The sequence below is a fragment of the Urocampus carinirostris genome, chromosome 4 (assembly GCF_059441175.1).
Source record: "Urocampus carinirostris isolate Australia breed hairy pipefish chromosome 4, RoL_Ucar_1.0, whole genome shotgun sequence".
Classification (NCBI taxonomy): domain Eukaryota; kingdom Metazoa; phylum Chordata; class Actinopteri; order Syngnathiformes; family Syngnathidae; genus Urocampus; species Urocampus carinirostris.
This window is the reverse complement of record NC_142352.1, coordinates 50309348-50332068: the sequence shown is the minus strand read 5'-3', so window position 1 is coordinate 50332068 and position 22721 is coordinate 50309348. Positions and strand designations below refer to the sequence as shown.

At 39.6% G+C, this 22721-nt stretch overlaps 1 protein-coding gene across 3 annotated transcripts; it reads right to left on the bottom strand.

Annotated features, from left to right (window-relative positions):
- Positions 1 to 1424: 1424 nt before the first annotated feature.
- xkr5b (XK related 5b) lies at positions 1425 to 19388 on the bottom strand. Of its 3 annotated transcripts, XM_088334817.1 has the most exons (13): positions 19069 to 19377; positions 15998 to 16087; positions 15807 to 15912; positions 14933 to 15099; positions 13033 to 13166; positions 12885 to 12963; positions 10088 to 10257; positions 9108 to 9219; positions 7227 to 7394; positions 6941 to 7134; positions 5258 to 5341; positions 4934 to 5120; positions 1426 to 2557 (listed from the first exon to the last, which is right to left on the bottom strand). In XM_088334817.1, exons 1-13 carry the CDS (start codon positions 19175 to 19177, stop codon positions 1923 to 1925), a joined length of 2235 nt encoding a protein of 744 aa, XP_088190943.1. In that variant the 5' UTR covers positions 19178 to 19377; the 3' UTR covers positions 1426 to 1922. The 3 variants fall into 3 exon arrangements, with proteins under 3 accessions (XP_088190942.1, XP_088190941.1, XP_088190943.1); XM_088334816.1 differs by having other exon boundaries at positions 1425 to 2557; positions 5258 to 5320; positions 12885 to 13166; positions 19069 to 19388; XM_088334815.1 differs by having other exon boundaries at positions 1425 to 2557; positions 12885 to 13166; positions 19069 to 19381.
- Positions 19389 to 22721: the final 3333 nt, after the last annotated feature.

Genomic DNA, 22721 nt, shown 5'->3' with positions numbered 1-22721 from the left:
CTGTGGTCAAACTGGATCTAGTTTTAGTTTCTATTTAAAGGGAAATTCTGCGTAAAATAAAGAACTAAGGCCACCCACCACTATTTTTCAGTTCTCTCACAGGAGGCTAACTGGGTTCTGCTTAGGAAAAAGTGTTGTTTTGCAACTACTACTCCATTGACTAAAAATAACCTGTAACAATTAAAAGTTACAGTTGATAAGTTTATAATTTTACGAAGGTGATTTGTAAAAGTAGAAATTTACAAGAAAGAACCCAAAAGGTTAGAAAAGAGGCTGCACCATGAAAGACTGCATTTAATGTCAACTGATTCCTGGCTTTGTCAACAACAAAAAATCTTCTCAAAGATTTACATAAATCAAATTCTATTTTTCATTTAGAACATGGTTGAATATATTATTACTTCATGCCCAAAAGGGAGCTCTATCTTTTTTTACTTTTTCTGTGGAATAGCAATTGTTGGGGTCAGATTTTCCTTTTCAATATGAAACATACAGGTTGGGTGTTAATAAAGTTTTAAAAACAATATTTAAGCATATGCATTAAATAAGAATGAGTTAACCAGTTCAAATGTAATATTCAAGTGTCTATTTTTTATTACTACTCTACATATGTAATAAATATTGAGAAATACATTGACTAAATGAACTAAAAAGTATTTGGATTAACCACAGTATCAACGTCCAAGTCTATTTCAATTTTGTGGAGCTCGCCATAGTCGGTTATTTGTTGTTGTACTTTGATTTTAATCAAGTATGTTTTGGCCACCTCTGTTTAAGAATCATGCTAAGTGCCAAATAAGAATGAACAAAACAAATGAAGATTTCTTCAAATTTTTTCAAGGAATGGGCCGGTAATGTTATCAGGTATTGAATCGTCGCAGATAAGTTTCTTATGTATAAGTACTCATGAAAGAGGCCAATACCAGTATAGCAGCTGCTTATTTTAGAATTAGAAATTTTAAAAAAATGATGTTACTTTATTGTGTGGTTCAACTGAAAATGTTTGCAACAAAGCACAATAAAGAATACAAACTACGGAGACTTATAGTGACCTACCGTACAGTTTGTTTCACAGAAAAAATGTTGCCCGACATTTCACAAGGCCCTTAGCAGCAAGATGGTGAGAGATCATGTGGGCTCCATATAGATGAACATTAAACTTCGAATATTTTAAAAAATGCTTGTTCATATGATCTCATCTCATCTCATTAGCCATACCGCTTATCCTCATTAAGGTCGCGGGGGGGCTGGAGCCCATCCCAGCCATCTCCGGGCAGTGGGCAGGGGACACCCTGAACTGGTTGCCAGCCAATCGCAGGGCACACAGGGCCAGACAACTCATTCGCTCATTCACACCTAGGGACAATTTGGACCGGCCAATTCACCTGAAATGCATGTTTTTGGAACGTGGGAGGAAACCGGAGTGCCCGGAGGAAACCCACGCAAGCACGGGGAGAACATACAAACTCCGCATAGGAAGTCTGGAGCTGGATTTGAACCCACGACAGGTTCCCATGACATGAACTGTGCCGCACAAGCGCTAACCACTGCCCCGCCGTGCTGCCCTGTTGATATGATAGTTCCTGTATTTTTGCTTATTATTCAAATATTTTTTTCTTTTTTTTTAAGAAACAATCTTTTGTTATATCAGTAAGAGGAGCTAAAGGTGTGCTATGAGCCATTTTTTAAAATGTGGGGGCGGGGTATTTCATGTAATTATCGTATTATTGTTTTGTATTGTATCAATGTAAGCTTGGAAATGTTTTTTTATTTAATATTCCCAATCGCCTAACCACACCTTGTAATTGGGATAGTGACGAAATTATGACTTTAAAAAATATATATATTTTAATGTTGGATATATTCTTTGGAGTTGGCCCCTAATTTTGAGGTCATTGATCGATGTTGCTTTTAAGCATTCCTTAGACGGCCATCTCCCTGCTATCCACAAACTGGATTATCTGTTTGCGCGCGTGAGAGATGACTGGGGTGAGTGGAATTATCGGGGTGCTGGGTGTAGTGGCACTGGCAGGGGTCGTAGCACCAGGAGTGGAGGCTGTTGGTGTGGAAGCCGCAGGGGTAACGGAACTGGGGGTCCCACCTGGGGTCGCGCGTGGAGTCGTCCCTGGCGTAGCTGGAATGACAACAACAGGAGCTGAACCAGGACTCTCCGCCCCGGCTCTGGATTCTGGACGCTGGAGAGGCGTGATGAAACGAGCCTCCCTAATACGGTAGGGGCTTCTATAGGTAGAGATGGGTGACAGCTCGGACCCCCAGCCAAGGTAGCTCCCACTGGAGGGTGAAGGTGAGTCTACACTGAAATATAAGGCTGTGTTAGGATCCAAGGGTGTAGCTGTTTTCTTCTCTGGCGAGCTAATCAGGAGAGGGGAGCGACGTTCGGGAGACCAGCCGGGAGTCTTGATGTCCAAAGAAGCTGCTGAGGACGACTTCTCAGTCAAGGTGGCTGGATTACTGTCTACGTGGCGCAGGCTTCCCGGTTGGGCGGGTGAGGAAAGTGTAGGCGAGCCATAAATCGCACTCTGAAAATCTTCATCACCTTTGAAAAAGGACACATATTTACATATGGTGCAAGGATATAGGCACAACAGACTATAACATGAAAGTATTTTAAAACCGCAGCACTAACTGTAAGCAGAGAGCTGACAGTTAGTCACAGTTGATGTTAACATTTGCAACAATAGCATAAATGGTTCAGGTTGGGCAGCTAACAAGCGGTTACATGAGGCTGATTGAATAGTAGCTTGTGTGGCACACCAACCCATGTACGTTTAGCATTGGCGACCAGGGTTGGGAGTAACGTGTAAGAAGCTCAGCTATTCATTAAAAACAGTGCTCAATCTTTAATACTATATGATCGGCACCTGCTCCCCCCTCGCTTAGGACGGGTTATGAACCCTAAATCCACCGGCATCACACCGTTATACATGTTGTCAAGGCAGAGTCAGAATGTTTATAAGGCTCTACAAAATACAACTCAATACATTTATTGTGGCACTATCTCAAGCACACAGTACAATATTTTATCCCTACTGATATTTGCCTAAACATATAAACAAAGAGCCTTCACACTATGCGCTTCGGTTATCGCTGGTTTACTCCTTCGTGGATTTTGAATTGAATTGATTTTGTCATTTTTGTCAAATCATATAATTGTATCATGTGTTGTGGGGGGCAGATTACGGAGGGCGCTTGTTGTTGGGTGTGTGTGACTGTTTGCGCAACTGTGATAGGCTGGTAAATGCTGTCAGTCAAACAGTGGGCAGGCACCGCCTCGATAAACAGTGGCTTGTTACATTGAAAATAATTTCATCAATTAAATTGGACTCTGATAAAAGTCAGAAGTGTGCATAGAAATGGTGATCACCAGCGATAGCTCCATGGTTCCAAAAGCAACTGGGGCGGCGTGGGTGAGAAGGCAAGAGCGGTGCTGCTCGGCCAACTGCTAGCGGCTAGGCTAACAAATCTCCTAAGCCATTACTACGGACCCTGTATCTAGCCATCGACAGGTCCAGTAGTCATGAAACGGATGACCTGTAGCTACCATTCTTGGAAAACTGCTACATTTGCAACTATTTTATTTTAATCATTGCAGAGATATGGCTCAATTTGAGTGAACCGGACACTTGCTAGTGTGCAGTTAGCCGGCCATTCTCTAAATTATTTTCTTACACAGAAAAGAGAAGCCCTCCAGTTTTGTTTTACTTTGTACAACGACAATAAAACCATTCATTCAATTGCAATTATGTTCTGTGTGTTATTATTTGTAGATTTATCATCTTTATTTTGTCACAGTCATATAATTTCAGTCGTTAATAACATCATCTCAAGGTAAGTTTAACCCTGTGGGGGCTTTTATATAGGTGAGAAACTACATCGCGTATTTTTACTTTTCGTGGGTGATTTTGGCCTCCATTTACCGCAAAAACGGAGGGATCTTCGTATTCGCTTCAAAGTTGTGTTTACGACTATATAATAAAATATTGAAATGTGGGGCTCAGCCTAAATGCACAAGTTTGGTTGTATGTCACCAGTAGCACATGGCAGGGAGCATGAGAGGAGGGGCATGGCTTATACAAGAAAAACGTAATAAATGTGGCAAACATGAGAACATCATTTATGCTAAAAGTGTGCTGAATTTCTGGTCTTTTCATTTTCAAAAATTATTCCTGGAACAAACCATGCCTGGGATAATGTAAACCTATTGGTCAGTAGTCAGCAATGGAGAAGGAAATCTTTGAGTGGTTTCGAATAATGTTCAGTAGCAAGATGTCAAGAGTACACAAGAAATATAAAGGCTTCAACGTTTTCACGGGTTGGTATACATGTTTTACTTTTAAGCAGTATTAAATGGTTTGCTTTAATGTGAGTATATACTATAATTTATAACAAGAGATTTACTTTTAGCGTAACACGCTACTTTGGGGTGACAGTAATCCATAGGGTAATGGATTACTTTTTTAATTAAGTAACTAGTAACGGTAATTACTCACTTTTTTCAGTGATGCCCTCAGTACCGCAAAATACACCTTCTTATAAGCTTCATTATGATTATTAACTAAGTATGGTGATAAATGTATTATAGTCCACCATAACATTCCAACTAAAAGTGGGGAAGTTGGATACGTATAAAGGTGATATTTTTATTTTAATCCAAAGGGACATTTATTCAAATCCATGCCAGAATCATCTGTAATTGCATTTCCTCTACAATAGGTGGCAATAGTTCCTGTAAAGTTTTTCCTTGTGTATGGTAATAACATATTATTGAGAAGACTGAGTTAATACAGAAAGTTTTTTTGAGCGCTTGCTGGAACAAATTGCTAACAATAAACAAAAGTATTTAAAACTATTCCTCATGTTAGAGCAGTGGACAATAGATGCATAAAACATATTTCTGTTGTAGTAAACAAACCTCTGTCATCTGTAAGTGGAGGTGAAACGCTCAAGTCCTCTGTTATCTCTTCAAGAATGGCCTCATGGACAGGGATAATCTCTGGAACCAGCCTAATATTGTGAATTGTTGTGGGGGGAGCTTTTCTCACAGGTCTGGCTATGACATTGGTAAGATCTGGTTTGCGTGGCGGCGCCACATCCCTCTCCTGAAAAGGATGCATGCCCATTTTTAATAAAGTCTTATCTTTAGCGCTTCTGTATTCTTGTATTTGACCTTAGAATGAAAGTTCAGATTTACTTGATGAAGAGCTGAGTAAGTGTGAAATATGTAACCAACAATTACCTGTGGAGCTGGGCTTTCCTTGGGTGGAGGAGGCTGTGGAGCGGATTGTAGGACTTGAGCAACCTGTGGAGGGATTCGTGGAGCCTGGTGGTCAAAAAGTAGAGGAAAAAGAGATTGCATTCCAACATAATTTGTTTGTATGTAGATGGATTTTGCCCTTTTCGTATTGTGGCTGGAGGTTGGGTTCCATTGCAACATCCAGCTTTTATCTTGGAAACTACATCACAAAGATGCCTACAAGCTGAATGCCAAAACTACTTACTAATCTTACCTCTTGTGGTTGTTGTATGACCAACAACCAGCCATTGGAATGATGGAAAATTGAAATTGAGATTGTAAAATTGTAAAATACTAAAGTCACTATAAGGTATATCAGTCTATCTTTAAAATTATCTGAGATCCTTCATCTTGCAACAAAATAACTAGGGCTATCTACAGTTGGTATCAGTTGATAATTCTAGAGTTGAATAATTGTAATTGTATTACTCATTTTCAACAAACACAATAAAATGAAAGTGATAAAATTGTAATAAAAGTCAGACAATGAAGGCATTTCATTCTCGAAGAAAAGTAACAATTAGCCAGAGACATCATTTTATAAGACTAAGTCTGGAGGTTGCCAAGAAAAAGACAACAATATTTTAAAAGAAAAAAAGTTATGGCTTGACAAAAGTCCAGTCAGGATATTCCATACCTAAACCCTAAATGTTACAATTAGGAAGTCATACAATTACAAAAAGAGTTATGCAGTAGAAATTAACACATATGCCATTTCAGAAGGAAAAAAGTCACTAATTATCGGATACAAAGTTATTCAATAATAATCAAAAATGTTAGTTGTGCAAAGATTGAAAGAAAATAGATAATGAAATATTTTCTTTGAAGTGAGACGACATGAAAAATATTTCCTTTATACAGACGCTCCCCTACTTATTAACATTCGAGTTACGAACAGCAGTAGATACTAACATTTTTTCGGGATGTTGAAATATCGCCGACATTGCTGTAAGTTAGATTTTGTATTGTGCACCTTTTTCAGGACAGTACTGTAGTCCTTCATTCCGCCGCTACCGGCGTGTGGCGCTGTCAGAGCTCACCCAGCATCCACCAGCTTACTCTTCCCAGATCGTGTGTAAACATACTGAACTGTATTTCCAGCGCGCTAAGAACTTTGATATTTTTATTGTTTAATATCTCGTGCATCCATTCAATATGGTTGGTGTAAAGTGTAGAGAAGAGGCAACCTGTTTCATTTAAAATGAATAAGGAAGCTTGAACTGGTTGAAAGAATGGTTGGATCGCTTATTTTTGGCCACTTTTTACCACAGAGGAGGAAGTAGCCGAACTCTTGAAGCCCATCTTCGAAAAGTAAGTTAACCTTCACTTTATTTACTTTATAGAGCATATTATTTTATCAAATGTTTATTTTTCAGTATAAAACAAAGCAGGTTACTTACACAAGCCTTTAAAATACTTAAATAAACATACATTCCATACAAAATATAGCACTGAGCAATTTACGAACAAATTCAACTTATGAACGATCGTCCGGAACGTATCTTGTTCGTAAGCAGGGGAGCGTCTGTAGTTTTTAACCCCACCTTTTCTGCAAATTCTCATTTTGAGAGTTAATAAAGCCTGAACTGGACTTGAATACTCCATCCAGGCAATAAATTAACAAACCTGTGCCATGCGACGATGTTCATTGCCATAGTGAATCTCTTCACACAGACCCATGAGTCCAGCAAGACCCCCTTCTCCATAGAGCGACCAGATCTTGGGCACGTCTCCTGTCTTCAGAGCCAACCGTATCAGCAGCCAATGATGATGCCTCCATCCCTCCCACTGGAGTGGCAGGTCCATAAGGGTGCCGCCTCCTGATTTGGTTAACAACCATGTTCTTAAAAATCAGGCTGTACAGTCTGTAAACAATTGGTTAATTGGTTAAGAATTCAGGTAAAGCACAGACCTGACAGTGTTGCATGGCGATGGAAAGTGGGTGTGACTTTTTCCTCCAATGACAATATTGATCCACTCTCCATGCAGGCGCCACTGATCCCCCTACGACGAATACTCTGGAAGATCTCAAAAGATTTGGGATGGAGGAAGCGATAGTAGAGCACCAACGAGATCAGGCCTGCAAACGTGGATGTAAAAGATGTGAATTTAACTCATAAAAAAAATAAAAGAAACTTACAGGAACTTACAGTGCCATGAAAATGTATTAGGCCCATTCCTGATTTCTGTCTTTTTTGCAAATTTATCCCGGCGCAACTGTTTTAGATCATCAAACTAATTTTAATATCACATAGAGACAACCCAGGGAAAAAATTAAACGCTGGTTAGAAATGTTGATATATATAGAGGCACAAAAATTTAGGCCTATATGGCTCTATGTGAAAAACAAATAGCCCCCTGAACCTAAGGGAAGTTGGGCCACCTCTGGCAGCGAAAACAGACATATTTTTTGAGCCATTGAGTTTAAGTTTTGTTTATTTTAAAAGGGACAAGTATGCTCCATAAACTCATGTCACATACAATGTAAAGAGCAAGGGCCCAAGAATGGACCCTAGCGGTACTCCTGCTTTTGATTTTAGAAATGTTGATGCTTAATTGCCAATCACCACCCATTGTTTTCTCTCTTGTAAATATGATTTGAACCACTGTAACGTATTGGTTGAAAAATTCAAGCTGGATAGTTTGTGGATCAAGACATCTGGATTTAGTGTATCAAACGCCTTACTTAAGATCAGGAAACACTGCGCCAACTATTTCACCACAATCTACTGCCAGATTGAGTTTTTCCTCCCCAAAAAAACAATTTCCCGTTTTTGTGGAATATTGAGGACAGAAACCACATTGTAAAGGGTCTAAGACGTTATATGACTGTATGAAAGCCATAAGCTGATTCAACACTATTTTTTCCAACACTTTTGAGAACACAGGCAAGATAATGACAGGCGGATGGTTACATGCCTAGTCTGGTGTCCCCGACTTAAAAATTGGCGTAACTCTTGCCCGTTTCCAAAGTGTGGGGAATTGTCCGCTCTGGATTTACAGATTGATTAAGTGTGTCAGAGGTGAACTTGCTGGTGTTTTTTTAAATTGTTGTCCTACTGCATGATCCACGAGCGCTTGAGTTTGAGGGCACGAACTGATGGAGCTTCAGGTAAACACCAGAAGCCATTATTTTGTCAACCACAGCAAGATGACTTGGTACTGAGGCAACAAAGCAGCCCAGTTAAGGTCAGTGATCATGACTCCACTATAAGAAAGACACAGGCTAAAATGGCTTCCATGAAAGAGTTCCCAGGAGAAAATCACTGCCAAGACCAGAACAAATTGCTGTGGTTGACGGAATAATGAATCCTAGTGTTCATCAGAAGATCCTGAAGGAGAATGTACAGCCATCAATTCACACCCTCAAACTTAAGTGCTCTTAAATCATGTAGCAGGACAATAATCTGAAACACACCAACAGGTCCACCTCTAAAAAAATGATGTTCCTGGAATGGCCAAGTCAAAGGCTATGTCAAAAAAAAGGCCAAAATAACTCAACATTGGTGTTAAAGACGCATGACCAATTACCATAAACATTTGATTTCTGTTATAGCTGCCAAAGGTGGCCAAACTCGTTATTAAGTTCAGTGGGCAATTGCTTTTTGCACATAGGCTTTGACTATTTTGTGACTGAAGAAATTAAATCAACATTTTAAAACTTCCTCGGGTTGTCTTTGGGTGATGATACAATGTTTGATGGTCTGAACCCTTTGTGAGGGATAAATATGCGAAAAACACAGAAATCAGAAAGGGGGCAAATATTTTTTCACAGCACTGTAGCTGGGCTTACCAATAAGAAAGCTGCAGATGACAGCTGCTGGGATGGCTACTGTATCCCATGAGACCATGCTGAACAACCAGGATGAGGCCAACAGGAGAAAAATATTCTCTAAAAACATGACCTAAAGTTGAAGATGACCACAAATTGGTCATATTGAACATCTATCCACCATTTCCATGATGAAAATTATTATTATTATTTGCCTTTATAGAACCCATTATTAAGATTTTACTGACAAATCACAAATACTGTAATCCCTCGTTTATCGTTGTTAATGGGGACGAGAGTCTCCCCTACCAATCGCTATGTGAAAATCCACGAACTAGCCCTCCCGCCTGAATTTTTAAGATGCCCTCTGCCTGCCGACACCTGCCTGCACTAATAGTCGACCAAGGATTATGGGTAGCAGGCCAAAAGAAGAAAAAAGCCACCACCCATGACACTAATTTGCTCTCTTTAACCCCTACTCTCAGCAATAGTCAATAGAGATAATGGATCGCGACCAAAACAGAACAGTCCATTTTACGTGGGCCTCAAAGGCACTCTTCAGCAGCCCACACCAAAACTGCGCTCTGCGATTGTTTATCCAGTAAACAGGCTCTGACGGCCCCTGCTCTCAGCAATAGTGTAACAGGGATAACAGGTGCATTGCATGGAATGTAATAAAACAGCATCCACACACAACACAAATTTGCCCTCAAGGCCCCGCTCTCAGGGGACATTGGATTCATGCCACACAGTGCTGTTCATTTTACCTGGGGCACAATGGCATGCTTAAGCAGCGTGAGCTGGAAAAGAAAAAATCACTTTGCAATTTTGCATCGAGTACACATGCAAAAAGGCTTGATTTTGAATATTATTCTAATATTTTTGACATTTTGAAAGAATATTTTTCAACCAATATGCATTGATGCCGTGAAGTACAAAGAGTGAAGTAGCGAGGGATTACATTATTAACACTTGTATACACGAAGCAATGAGTCACATACCACATAGAAGCCAGCCATGCGGAAGCGTGATGGACCGTACTTGACGTTGAGGAAGAAAAAGATGTGAATGGCTCCAAGAATCAGATTGAAAACCCTCCATCGACTAGTTGAACGTATGATGTCGATCTGCTGAGAAACCATCCAAAATGTTGCCCCTAGCCAATGCACACCTAGAAACATTTTTGAATAAAGTTAAAGGGATTACAAAAGTCCATTTTCTTTTCGATTAGTCACAGAACTCACGCGCCATGGATCTTTAGAAATTATTTTTCAAAGTAGACAGTTTGACCTCATATCTCCTAGAGCTGTGACATCAGCAGATGACAAAGAGAACTCAAAACATCCTTTTAAGTATGTGATTGCGACTTTTTCTTTCGTGGTTTTAGCTGCATGTCTTGAAATTAATATAATATTATCCACATAGCTCCACATTAGCGTGTGGGCTCCAGAAGGCTTCCAGTTTTGTTTGCTCTAGGTTAGCCCCGTTAGCAGTCAGATAGCTGGCTTGCCTGTCTTGCTCAGTGTTTTTTTTCTCCCTGCCGGGTTCGTGTTTGTTGCCGTGGTAGTTTTTTGTTGTTGGCTCGTGGTGACTTATGTTTTCCGTTTGCCAACCTCATGTTTTTTTCCGCCTAACGGTCTCAGTTGTCTTTTATTTTCGCAGCCGGCTAGCTGCTGGTCCGGGCTGGGGTTTTTTTCCCAGTTGGCCCCATTATGGCTGCTCGCTATTTAGTGTACCATTGCTGCATCCACCCCTTAAGACACTCAAAACCTTTTTGACTAATTAACATGTAAACCAATATGCTGTCTGGTTTGTGATTGTGCTGGTGTTCTTCACATGACGTCACAGACGAGACAGACTGTGTTTAAATGCATTATCTCAGAAAAAAAATTGTGATATGTAATATGCCGTTGACATATACACACACACACACACACACACACACACACACACACACATATATATATATATATATATATATATATATATATATATATATATATATATATATATATATATATATATATATATATATATATATATGTAACGGGTTTCATAATAATTTTTGTTTTATTGAAATTCCTGGTGAAACATGTGTAGTTTTTGGTAAGTATCCTGCAAGGATGAGTCCAGCAGTGCCACCTGCTGGTATGGGGTGGGGCTTGGTTTTGGCTTCTGACATGTGACCGGGAGGCGGGGTTTGTTGGCAGTTTTCAGAGGGAACTGCTACTGGTAAGACACATCTTTTGGTGCTCCACAAAAGAAGTTAATTTTAAACATTATAAACCCAGCTGACAAATCTCTCAACATGCACAGTAATGTGATTGATATTGTCAAACTGTTTAGATTTATTTTCGTTTTGTTTCTGTTTTACTAAAATGTAATTCCCCTTGTAGAAATCAAGAGATCAAAGCCAGCAGAAAAGCTAATGTTGTGACTCATTCATTTGCAGGTAAATTGTACCAGTTTTTATACTCATTATTGTTCTTATTTCTATTTTCTCATACATATTAAAAAGGATGATGTTGGTTAAAATTCAGACTAAAGAAAAATATGTTGAATTCACTGTAAACGTTAAAAATCTACTATACAATCTCTTGTTAAAAGTATCTTGTTAAAATGGATGTACAAATGTATTGTGATATTCTAAAATGTATTTTATGTAAATTGAAAAGAAAGCTCTTTGATATGCTTTGTTGGGCATTTTTCAGAGGGAACTGCTACTGAGATCAAAGAGATCAAAGCCAGCAGAAAAGCTAATGTTGTGACTCATTCATTTGCAGTACAGTGGAACCTCGGTTCTCGACCATAATCCGTTCCATTTCTTTGTACGAAAACCGAAGCCGTTTTTTCCCATGAAAAGTAATGTAAAATTGTTTTAATCCGTTCCAACACCCTGAATGTTTATCTTGAATATTTACCATAAAGCTAACCCAGGCTAATCGTACGTTCGCGTTAGCGTAATCTTCCGTACGAAAGATTACGCTAACATGAACGTGTAAAAATAAAAAAATCAAGTCATTTACACGTCATTTAGCACCCGGGTCTCCACAACAAGTGGTGAGCGGTTAAAAGATAAAGAAAAGAATTATGAATAGGATTTCTTACCGGTCAGCAGAAGCCATGCTGTATTCCTGAAAGAAGGGAAACTCGCACACCTTATTCATATTTTGCTATTATTTCTTTCTTAAATGCAATAGTTGTATGCACTACTCCTCTTTTTTCACCTGTAGCAACCTTCTTCCGAGGCATAATTAGGGGTTAAAACACTCCTTTCACTGCTTTTGAAAAACGAAAACAGAAAAGGAGTGCGCGTTGCCGTGACAACAGTTCTTCACGAGGGGCGGGGGCAATCTACACTCATACCCGCTCAGCGTCGCCCCTAGCGTACCGGCGTTCGAACTCCGATTTTTTGAACGAAAGGCGAAATTTTTGGTTGAGAACCGATTTGTTCGAACTGATAGGCGTTCGAAAACCGAGGTTTTATATATATATATATATATATATATATATATATATATATATATATATATATATATATATATATATATATATATATATATATATATATATATATATATATATAGCGGCGACAGCCATGCAAGGCGCCTACCTGCTTCTTAAGAACATTAGGGGTTCACTTCGACATTTAACTCGGAGGAACCAGGAATCAAACCTGCGACCTTTCGCTCTACCTCCTGAGCTACTGTTGCCACAAATGTCCATTGTCTCTAGATTTTCATCACATTTCACAAATGTCTTTTTTTGTAACCATGAACCCACATCTGCTTTACTCACCAATAACGCCAAGAATCCACTGTTTGAAGACCCGCGTGAAAAGCATGAGGACGCCAAATCGAGATCCTAACATGCCGACCTGCAGACACACAATCATTCGTAGTACAACGTGCACACAGCTTTGCCAAGTGCTCCTAAAAGTGTTTACCCTCCACAGAAGACGACAGAAGATGGCTGCGGGGGTCATTTGCAGGTGGCCCGGTCGGATGAGATGACATGCTCGGGCATACAGGACCAATGCCCAGGCCAAAGATAACAAACACACCGCAAAACACACCGAGGCTTGGGGGCAAAAGGGACATTAACTTAATATTGTTTGTTGCTCCTGTTTTTGTTAGCAATAAGCACACCTGACACCATTTTCCTGTTGTGCTGTTTTTGGCTCTTCTCCAACTTATCTAGGTCACGTGTCTTCGGATCATGTAAATTCAATATAGCGACTACCGCAGACTCAGATGGCATTTACGAAGACGAGCACTGTATTTGTTGGGAATGATGCAGTTAAGAAAAAGACTGTTTAATATCTTTTAGTAACGGGATAATCTAACTAATTATTTTTTTCTGCAGTTACCATTACTAAAGGTCAAAGGGCTGCCTTTCATTGGCTGCAGAATGCCAACAATGGCGTGCTCCACTTGGTACACCTGACTCTGTTTGCGTATTTTCAGATCACGTCACCCTTAAAAATAGACTACCATAGAGTTAGATAGCCATTACAAATATAGTATTTACCAAAGTGCCCAAAGATAAAGCGAATGAGGGCTGATTCACAAAATACCAGGTGCAAATGTTTTACTGTTCTATTACGTTCCTCAAAAATTATAAAAAGTTTTTTTAGGGGACATTTTACGGCGGGGTGCATTTGAATGAATCCCAACAAAGTGTACCAGCTACAAAGAACAAATACGCATCCAGACTTTTATAAGCTTTTGGATCAGCATTTTGGTATGGGGAACTCCATTTACAATATAATGTACCGATGGTGTGGACTGAAGTCAGGCAGACTGGAGGATCCGGTTGGATGTGTGCATATGTCAGGAGAACAACTGTATAGGTCGGTAGCTAGCATTGCTAATGCTACCTTCAGTTTCTCTAAATAGCGCTCCTTGTGCTTTTCGACAAGGTGAGCTACCCCATTCGACAGCTGCACAATATAAGTTTGACTGGTCATTGCCGATTGCCAATGTTGAATAGTAGAGCTTTTGATGTTGTTGTCTACTGTTTACTGGCCTCGTCCACTGTTTACTATGGATTACTACTGTCCATTGTGGGGTTGTCACATGGTTAGGTCAATACTTTGTGTTCACACCTGTTGTGTGTGAAGTACGCATGCAAACGAAAACTATGCTCCATACGCACTTGGGTAAAGAGAGCGAAAAGTGCAATCCCACTTTAAAAAAATTAGGTCACTTGCAGCCCCTCTAGGATTTTTGGGCCAGGTTTGAGCATAAAAAGTCAATCATTAAGCCGGACCAGGCTACCCTCTGACGTTTTTGTCTGTTTGTTTTTTCTTTGTGGAGGATCTGCACAGCATGCTTACTTTTACACAAATAAGTATTTGGATGATTGCTTTTTACTTCTACTTAAATCACATTATTCTGAAGTAAAGGAACTTTAACTAAAGTAACACACTTTGGCTCTGCACCTTAGCGTGACGCGTACTTCGACGCTGGATTGCGCGCTTCGGGGCCAAAGTCTGCACGTTGGCGCTGCACCTCAGTGCCACGCGTATTTCCCCGCAAAAGTACAAACTTGATTTGAGGGACCGAACCCAAAGTAAACCGAAACTACCTCTGTGCTGCATTTCGGCGCCACTTGTGCTTCAGACGAAAAAGGTAATTCGGTGTCAAAGCGCACACTCTGCACGGAAGTAAGTACAGCACTGAAATGCAGCTTCAGGTTCACTTTCGGCCCGGTTTCTCAGATGAAATTAATTTGTCGGGTTCAAGCTGGTTCAGGCTTTTATACCCAGGGCTGGATCAGGTCAGGTTGGATTTTATAGGCCCGATCTTACCTCTAGTTTAAGTACATTCACGCACTTTGATTACCTGGTGATTTGATGCCTATGTCAGTGCAGATGAGTATGTAAGCGTGCAGCAGTGTTTCAGGGAGGGTGACCACCAAGGCCTCCAGCAGCCGTAACGCCGAAACGTCGGCCTGCTGCATAATTTCCCCGTACACGTCCATATCTGGAAGACGTATGCAGTCCCACAACCTGGAGAGACCCGCAGACACAAAAAAAGCGTTTTGACAATTTTTGCAATGTGTTACTGGCACCTTTTGCTCATAATGTACTTAGCAGAAACAGAGGTCAATGCACCTCTGTTGTAAATGCAGTGAACCCTTGCAATAACGTGGTTCAGTTTTAAGGTATTGTTACTTCACTGATTTGCATCGTGCATTGTCCTCTAGATTTTGATTGGCCAAACAGTCTCTTTCAGTTCACAATTAAAAAAATGGTTATACAGTACTTTTTGTTGAGGTTGTTTTTTGTTTCAGTGTATAATACAAACTTTATGTTTATTCTATCTAATATTTCTGATGCACTTGTGACATAGGCCAGTCTCATGTAAATATTTGCCTATTTAACACTCTTTTTTTAATCTTATTTTTCCATTTTAAGTCTTTTATTAGAAATTCATCCTCATGGATTCACACTTATAATATTGGTTCACAAACAAGCAAACAATGTTCACGACGTTATCAATGACAATAAAGACAGTTCTGTTATATTCTATCCTATTTAATTCTATTCTATTATATTTTGTTCTATTCATTGTAAAATAATTATAAGAAAATCAAAGGTTTCTACTTCATGGATTTTGCCTATCACAGGTCCTTATCGGAATGTAACCTGTGCGATAAAGGAAGATGGACAGTACAATTTTTTTCTCAGGTGGAAGAAAGACAAAAAAAGACAACCTTTTGAAAATACCCAAATGCAGAACATGTGTCCATGTGAGAGATTTCCTGCGGATCCTTCCATCTGACAGGTACCACAGGTAGCTGAGCAACTGTGGACCCCAACCTGGAGCATGGACAGTCCAAAAACTTCAATTGAGAATCATTTATATTTACTGTCTTGTCTCATCTAGTCCGTCTGTCTATCTCACCTGGTAGTAAGAAGAGGGCAGTGAATCCAGCCAGGTAGGCATAGCAGTAGTTATGACCAACCCATAGATAATAGACAAAACAGTAGATAACTAGAGGGGGGAGAGATGTAGTTAATATGCAATGGGCATCCACTGCAAAAACAGTTTATGTCAGTTGAGTTCCTTTATTATGGTGCATTTTCACACAGTAACTGTGTTCACTTTAAGAAAGAAGTCTTTTTTTTATATGCAATTTGTTTTATGTGCCCTGATTTACCAAGCTCACCGGCTAAAAATGTTAGGCTTTAGCTAAACTGTTGCCCTTCATGGTTAGCATGCAGTAAAGAATATAGACGGATGTTAAAAAAAATGTACATTTGATGCCAAAGAGCCATTAGAGCAAAAAATAATTTGCCTTTTTCTATTTTGAGAGAGAGCCACACCATATACATTAACACAAAATTTAACAAAACTGCCAAATCTGCTCTCCAGACAAAAGCCAATTCTTCAGCACATTTTATTTTATTATGTGACGTTTGATGGTTTCTCAAAATCTATAAAATAATAACGCCAAACCCTGTGTCCCATATCAATATAACTATACCAATCAAAATGTGTCTCTCTTCCGCAGTTACTTAAAGGTGGGGTTCATCTTTAAAAACTTAAGTCTGTGATCATGACTTTTGGCCAGGAGATGGCAGCAGTGTACCAAATGTTTTGCCTTTATTTCTTAGAGACACTCGAATAAACTCCCTAGCACCTACAGCTCACCCAATCAAATTGCTCAAGGTGCTTGGTTAGAGATTCTGGGTATTATATTTGTTTTGGGTATAAGATTGTTCTGTGTGTATTCATAATAAAATGTTCCAACTGTGAGCCTTGATTGTTTAAAGCGCTTCCATATAGCAATTTACAGCCAAAACAGGGTCTGCAGGTGTGACACTCTGTGACTGTAAACTGGAGTTTAAATTGTGTCCTATGTATACTGGACTGAACCACTTAAATAGCAAGCGTTGTCCTGGCTGAAAGTCAGTTTGTCTTGAAGTTTACCAAGGAAAATAGCGATTTACAGCCAAAACAGGATTTGCAGCTGACACCCTGACTGTAAACTGTGGTTAAAATTTTGATCTATATATACTTATCCTAGCTTTGCATGTCTGACAGTCAGTTTATCATAAGTGACTATCAAGGATAAATGCAGAGCACCTTTTCACCTCCTACCCTATCTTAAAAAAAGAGCCATTGTGGCTTGTGAGCCATAGCTTCTTAAGCCTGATGTCAGCATTTCTATTGTTGGCATTCTGATACATAGTGTCTGAAACGTTTGGGTCAGATGAGAAAATATTTCATTTGGTTTGACTCCGTAGGATTACAATTCCATTAGATGCGACATTTTTCTAATTATTTTTGTCATGTTACAAAATTTTCATCTGAATGGATTCACCAATACTGGAAATGTGCTATTGCTCTCTGAAATCTTGTTTTCAAGTAAAATAACATTTGATATGTATATGATATGGATATATTGCTAAGTGAAAATATTTGATTTGTGCCAATTTTATGTATTTGCCTCTTTTGATATATAAAAGAAAGTCAAGAGTATGGAATGGCTGTCTAAAAGCTGTCCAGAGTTGCATCCAATGATGACTGCATACCTGTAAACTTATACATTTCCCCACATGTCCTACGTTTTTCTGTCATTTAAATTGTGTTGGTCGAATAACATTTTTTGTAAATGATTATTATTATTAATCTTTTTTCACACGTTTTTTTTTAAATATATTCTTTTTTTCTTTTCTTTTGTTTATTTTCCCCAAGTTTTTTGCTTATTCGTTCCGCTTTTTTTCATCTTTTGTTCTTTGTTTTTCCTTTATCTTTGTTTTCCTCTGGTTACTGTATTAATCCAGAGTCTTTTTAGCTACACAAGTTAAAATAAAAAAAATGCATTTGGGCAAGAGAGCATTTTTTTAATGAAAGAGATTTACAATGTTCAGCTCTGCCATCCACACTCTAATGCTGACAATGGCAGAGTTTTCAGCCATGTGAGGAAAGCACATATAGAGTATAGGACGACAATGTGTACTGATATTCTGACATATTTGTTGCAAATCAAACCTAATTGTGACAGTTTCAGTAAAGTGTCTGTACAACAGAAGGAGTCTGTGAAATCCTGCGCTGCTACATATAACAAGCAACACAAAATTTACAAGCAAGAGGGGAAAGAACTAAGAAAGATGCTGGAAGAAGTGTTTTTGTTGTTCATTTGGTAAATAAAATAAACGTGCATACATGAATTATTGGGTTAATTCTATTTAAGCCTACATAGTCCGTCTTGCTGGGAGACAATAGGTGCTTCGTTGTGTTTGTAAGGTTTATTATTGCTTCATACGGGGAATTGAAACCATGAAGGAGCTGAACAGAAATTTGAACTTTGTTACTCTTTGTCACCACCCCCTTGCTTAGGTCATCATTGCAGCCTCAGTCAGCTTGTTCATGATGTGCGTGAAAGTGTGTGCATTTCTTAGACTCTTCCGAATGAACCCCTCGTTTTTTATCTTTTTGGGGGTTTTAAGGTTGGGTTGGGACTTCTGTAAGCTGGTCTTTTTTACTTTTACTTTCACCATTTTTATGCTGCACTAACAAATAAAAAACAACGCCCCTGGTGGGCCTAGTGTCCATAGTTGGCCACTGCCGCCTCTGCATCACTCGAATACCCACACAATGCCCCCCCCCCCCAAATAATAATAATAATAATCGGGTGATCTTGTCGCTGCAGTCTCAATGTTATTGTTAAAGTCCTTTTGCGACAGTGCAGAAGGAATTCGACGATAGCATGAGGCATGAATCAGCACTTTTGCTCTGATGGCAAGCATGCGTGCAGGGTGTAGCATCATGCACTGCTGCAGTCCGTGACGTCACAGAAAAAAATGCCTAACTTTCACTAATACTGTAGTTGAACCATTACTTGCATGTCCTGGTCTGACATAATTTGTCGTGGTTGGTCCAGATTGTGTTTCTGCAGGTGAGCGCAAACGCATCATGCATGGATACATATCTGTGTGTATGTGTGTGTTGTCCCAGGTAGGACTCACGCGCCGTTCTCTCTGCGACAATGAGGACTGCAGTGAAGAAGAAGACACAAACTTGGCAGCATGCCATGCAGGATCCTTCGTGGCGCGTCGGAGCCGAGTAGTCCCTCATGGCAGAGCCCTAGGATGCGCAAAAACTCGTCTCTAGAACAGCCAGAACCAGGTAGCGGGTTGACGACCCGGCCCGTTCTGGTCCTGGAGAAGAGAGAGAGAAAGAGAGAAAAAGAGAGAAAGAGAGAGAGAGGAATGGATGGAGGGAGGGAGGAAGGTAGGCAGGGTTGTGCTGGCTGGGATAGATGCAGCAGAACCTGCGTTCACTGCCTGCTTACACATGCCCTGTTAAAAGAGGCTGCAGCCATTCAAATGACAAGTTCACTATTTTGTTTTAACATATGTTTAAAGGGACAGTGTGGAACATTTAGTGCCTCCTAGTGCTACAGAAAACACATTGATTTGAATACATGAACCAGGGCTGTTTACAGACATAAATATTGAAGGATGGGGGTGTGACAGGGTCTTGGTGTTGTGGTGGGGGCGGGCATTTCAAATGCTTAAGGGGCCAACTTTTAATAGCCCCCACCCCCAATTTTTTTTCGCACCGCACGATCAGCTTTCCTAATGTATTTTGTTGTTTATTTGTTGATGCACTGAAAAATCAATATTTTTAATAGGCATTTTGTTGTCATTCAGGGTTTCCAGTTTTAAGTTGCTTAATATAAAAGTCAAGTCAAGTCATGTTTATTTGTATAGCCCTTAATCACAAAGAGTATCAAAGGGCTGCACAGATCAAAGACTATTGCAAACTATTATGACGCCATCAAAATGTTTAAATGAGTTAAAAGTTCAAGGCAGAGCTCTATTATGATTTAGTAGGGTTATAGATGTTTAAAAAACACTTTTGTCTTTATTTCTTAGAGACGCTCGAATAAATTCTTAATTGCCTATTGCTCACCCAAACAAATTTGCTCTAGGTGCTTGGTTAGGGCTTCTGGGGATTACATTTGTTTTGGGTTTAGGATTATTCTGTGTTTTTTCATTATAAAATGTCTCGACAGCGAAACTTGATTGTTAAATGAACTTGAATATAAAGGACTATTTGGCAATTTACAGCCAAAACAGGGTCTTCAGGTGTGACAGTCTGTGACTGTAAACTGTAGTTTAAATTGTGTTCTATATATACTGGACTGAACAATTTGAACAGTAAGCGTTGTCCTGGCTGACAGTCAGTTCTTCCTAAAGTTTACCAAGAAAAATTGCGAAGGAATCTATCTGACCTCCCATCCAAATCTTTTAAATTTATTTTTTGTAGAATATTACGTTGTTATTAGTAATATATTGAACAAGGGCAGCATGGCGGCGCAGTGGTTAGGGCGTGAGGTCCTGAGATCGAACCTCCTGTGTGGAGTTTGGATGTTCTCCTCGTTCTTGCGTGGGTTTCCTCCGGGCACTCCGGTTTCCTCCCACATTCCAAAAACATCTCATCTCAACATATCAGGTTGATTGGCTGGTCCAAATTGCCCTGGCAACCAGTTCAGGATGTCCCTGCCCACTGCCCAAAAATAGCTGGGTTGGGCTCCAGCACCCCCTCGACCCTTCTGAGGACAAGCGGTGCAGATAATGGATGGATGGATGGATATATTGAACAAGGGACCCTCCAAAATATTTTTTCCTGTTTTTAATATTTTTCATTTCTCTTTTCCTTTTTCTTTTCTTCTTTTTTTGTCACGCCCTAGCTTTTTACTCCTTTTTTTCCAGCTTTTTTCTTATTTTTTTCGCTATTTCCTTTTCTATTTTTTGTCTTCTTCATTTGTTTATTTTTTTCTGAGCCTTTCAATTCTTCTTTTATTATTTTTCCATCTCTTTCTAATTTTGTATGTTTTTTTTCTATTTTTCTCTTCTTCCCTTTTCTTTCATTCCTCCATCCGTTATCTGCACGGCTTATGCTCAGTCAGGGGTGCCCAGCTATCATAGGGCAGTGGGCAGGGGACACCCTGAACTGGTTGCCAGTCAGTCGCTGGGCACACAGACACAGTCAACTCACTCGCTCGCTCCTTTACACCTAGATACACCTGCCAATTAACTTGAAATGCATGTTTTTGGAATGTTGGAGGAAACCGGAGTGCCCGGACAAAACCCACGCAAGCACAAGGAGAACATGCAAACTCCACACAGGAAGGCTGGTAGCTGGATTTGAACCCATAACCTCAGAACTCTGTTGCGGGAGCGCTAACCACTTATCTGCCGTGCCACCCCCTTTTTTTCAATTTTGTTTATTTTTTTCCGTAGCATTTCACTTCTTTTATTGCATTATTTTTTTTTCCCACTCCTTTTTTCCCATTTGTTCTTTTGTATCTATTCCTGCAATTTTTTCTATTTTCTTGCATTTTCCCCTTATCCTTATTTTTTTACTACTTCTTTTTATTATTTTCCTTTTTCTCTTATCATTTTGTCTCCCTCCACCGCAGATTTTTGCTTCTTTTTTTCCTGCTTTCTAATTTTCTTCTTATTTTTCTCTCTTTTTTTCCTTTTTTATTTTATTTTTTACTTTTGTTTGTCTCTTTTTCATTTTTCACACTGCCCTCTTCACTACATCCAGTTTTCTTTGGGCAGGCAGAGCGTGTCCATGGGTGGGCACTGTTGGGCCTATTTGTCCTTACAATTTTTATTTTCTTTAAATCTTATTGCTCTCTTTCTCGCGGTTGTTTACATCCCACCACGCGCCGATGCGGAAGTAGCGTGTGACATCATCCATGACCACCTCCACTCGTTCTCACGCCAGAGTACCGCAGCTGTCCCTCCCCCTCTCGACACCAGCATGGAGGAGGACATCCCCCAACTCAAGATCACTGCAGCCCAGTTGTGTTGAGAGCTGAGGAGGCTGCTTCAGCGACAGACTGCTGTCACAGTCTTGTTCCACGGACAAACTGAGGGGATAATTTCTTCCTCATGCCATGGGGCTTTTTAACTCCACCTGGGGGAGTAAAAGCCCACATTAAACCCCACCCTGACATTTGCATATTACCCTATTTTTAATACAGTGTGTATTTTAAGTAGCACTATTTAAATACTCTATATCAGCACGTTATGTTGGGTATTTATGTATTCTATTTCTTTTCTTTTATTATTTTATTTTTCAACACAAGGATACTGCTGGAAGTGTGAATTTCCCTACGGGGATGAATAAAGTATAGATAGATAGATAGATAGATAGATAGATAGATAGATAGATAGATAGATAGATAGATAGATAGATAGATAGATAGATAGATAGATAGATAGATAGATAGATAGATAGATAGATAGATAGATAGATAGAGAGAGAGAGAGAGAGAGAGAGAGAGAGAGAGAGAGAGAGAGAGAGAGAGAGAGAGAGAGATAGATAGATAGATAGATAGATAGATAGATAGATAGATAGATAGATAGATAGATATCTATCTTAATCTATCAAGGGTTAGAAATCACAACAGCAAAAATAGGAAATAGGAAAATGGTGCTTCAAAGCAATTCGGTTAGCTTGACTATAAAAAGGAAAAACCCATGTTCAGCTTGTGAGGTCATTTCGGCACAATTTATGTTACTGAGTTCGGAGGCATGCAATAGCAGTGTTAACCTCATGATGACGCTACAATTTAAAGCATGAGCTCAGAGGGACAACC

Coding starts and splice junctions, on each gene's coding strand:
- xkr5b (XM_088334815.1), bottom strand. CDS start 19,177: ATGAGGGACTACTCGGCTCCGACGCGCCACGAAGGATCCTGCATGGCA. Junction 15,100..15,806: donor CATTTGGGTATTTTCAAAAG/GTTGTCTTTTTT, acceptor GGGTCTCTCCAG/GTTGTGGGACTGCATACGTC. Junction 5,342..6,940: donor AACATCGTCGCATGGCACAG/GTTTGTTAATTT, acceptor TTTGACCACCAG/GCTCCACGAATCCCTCCACA.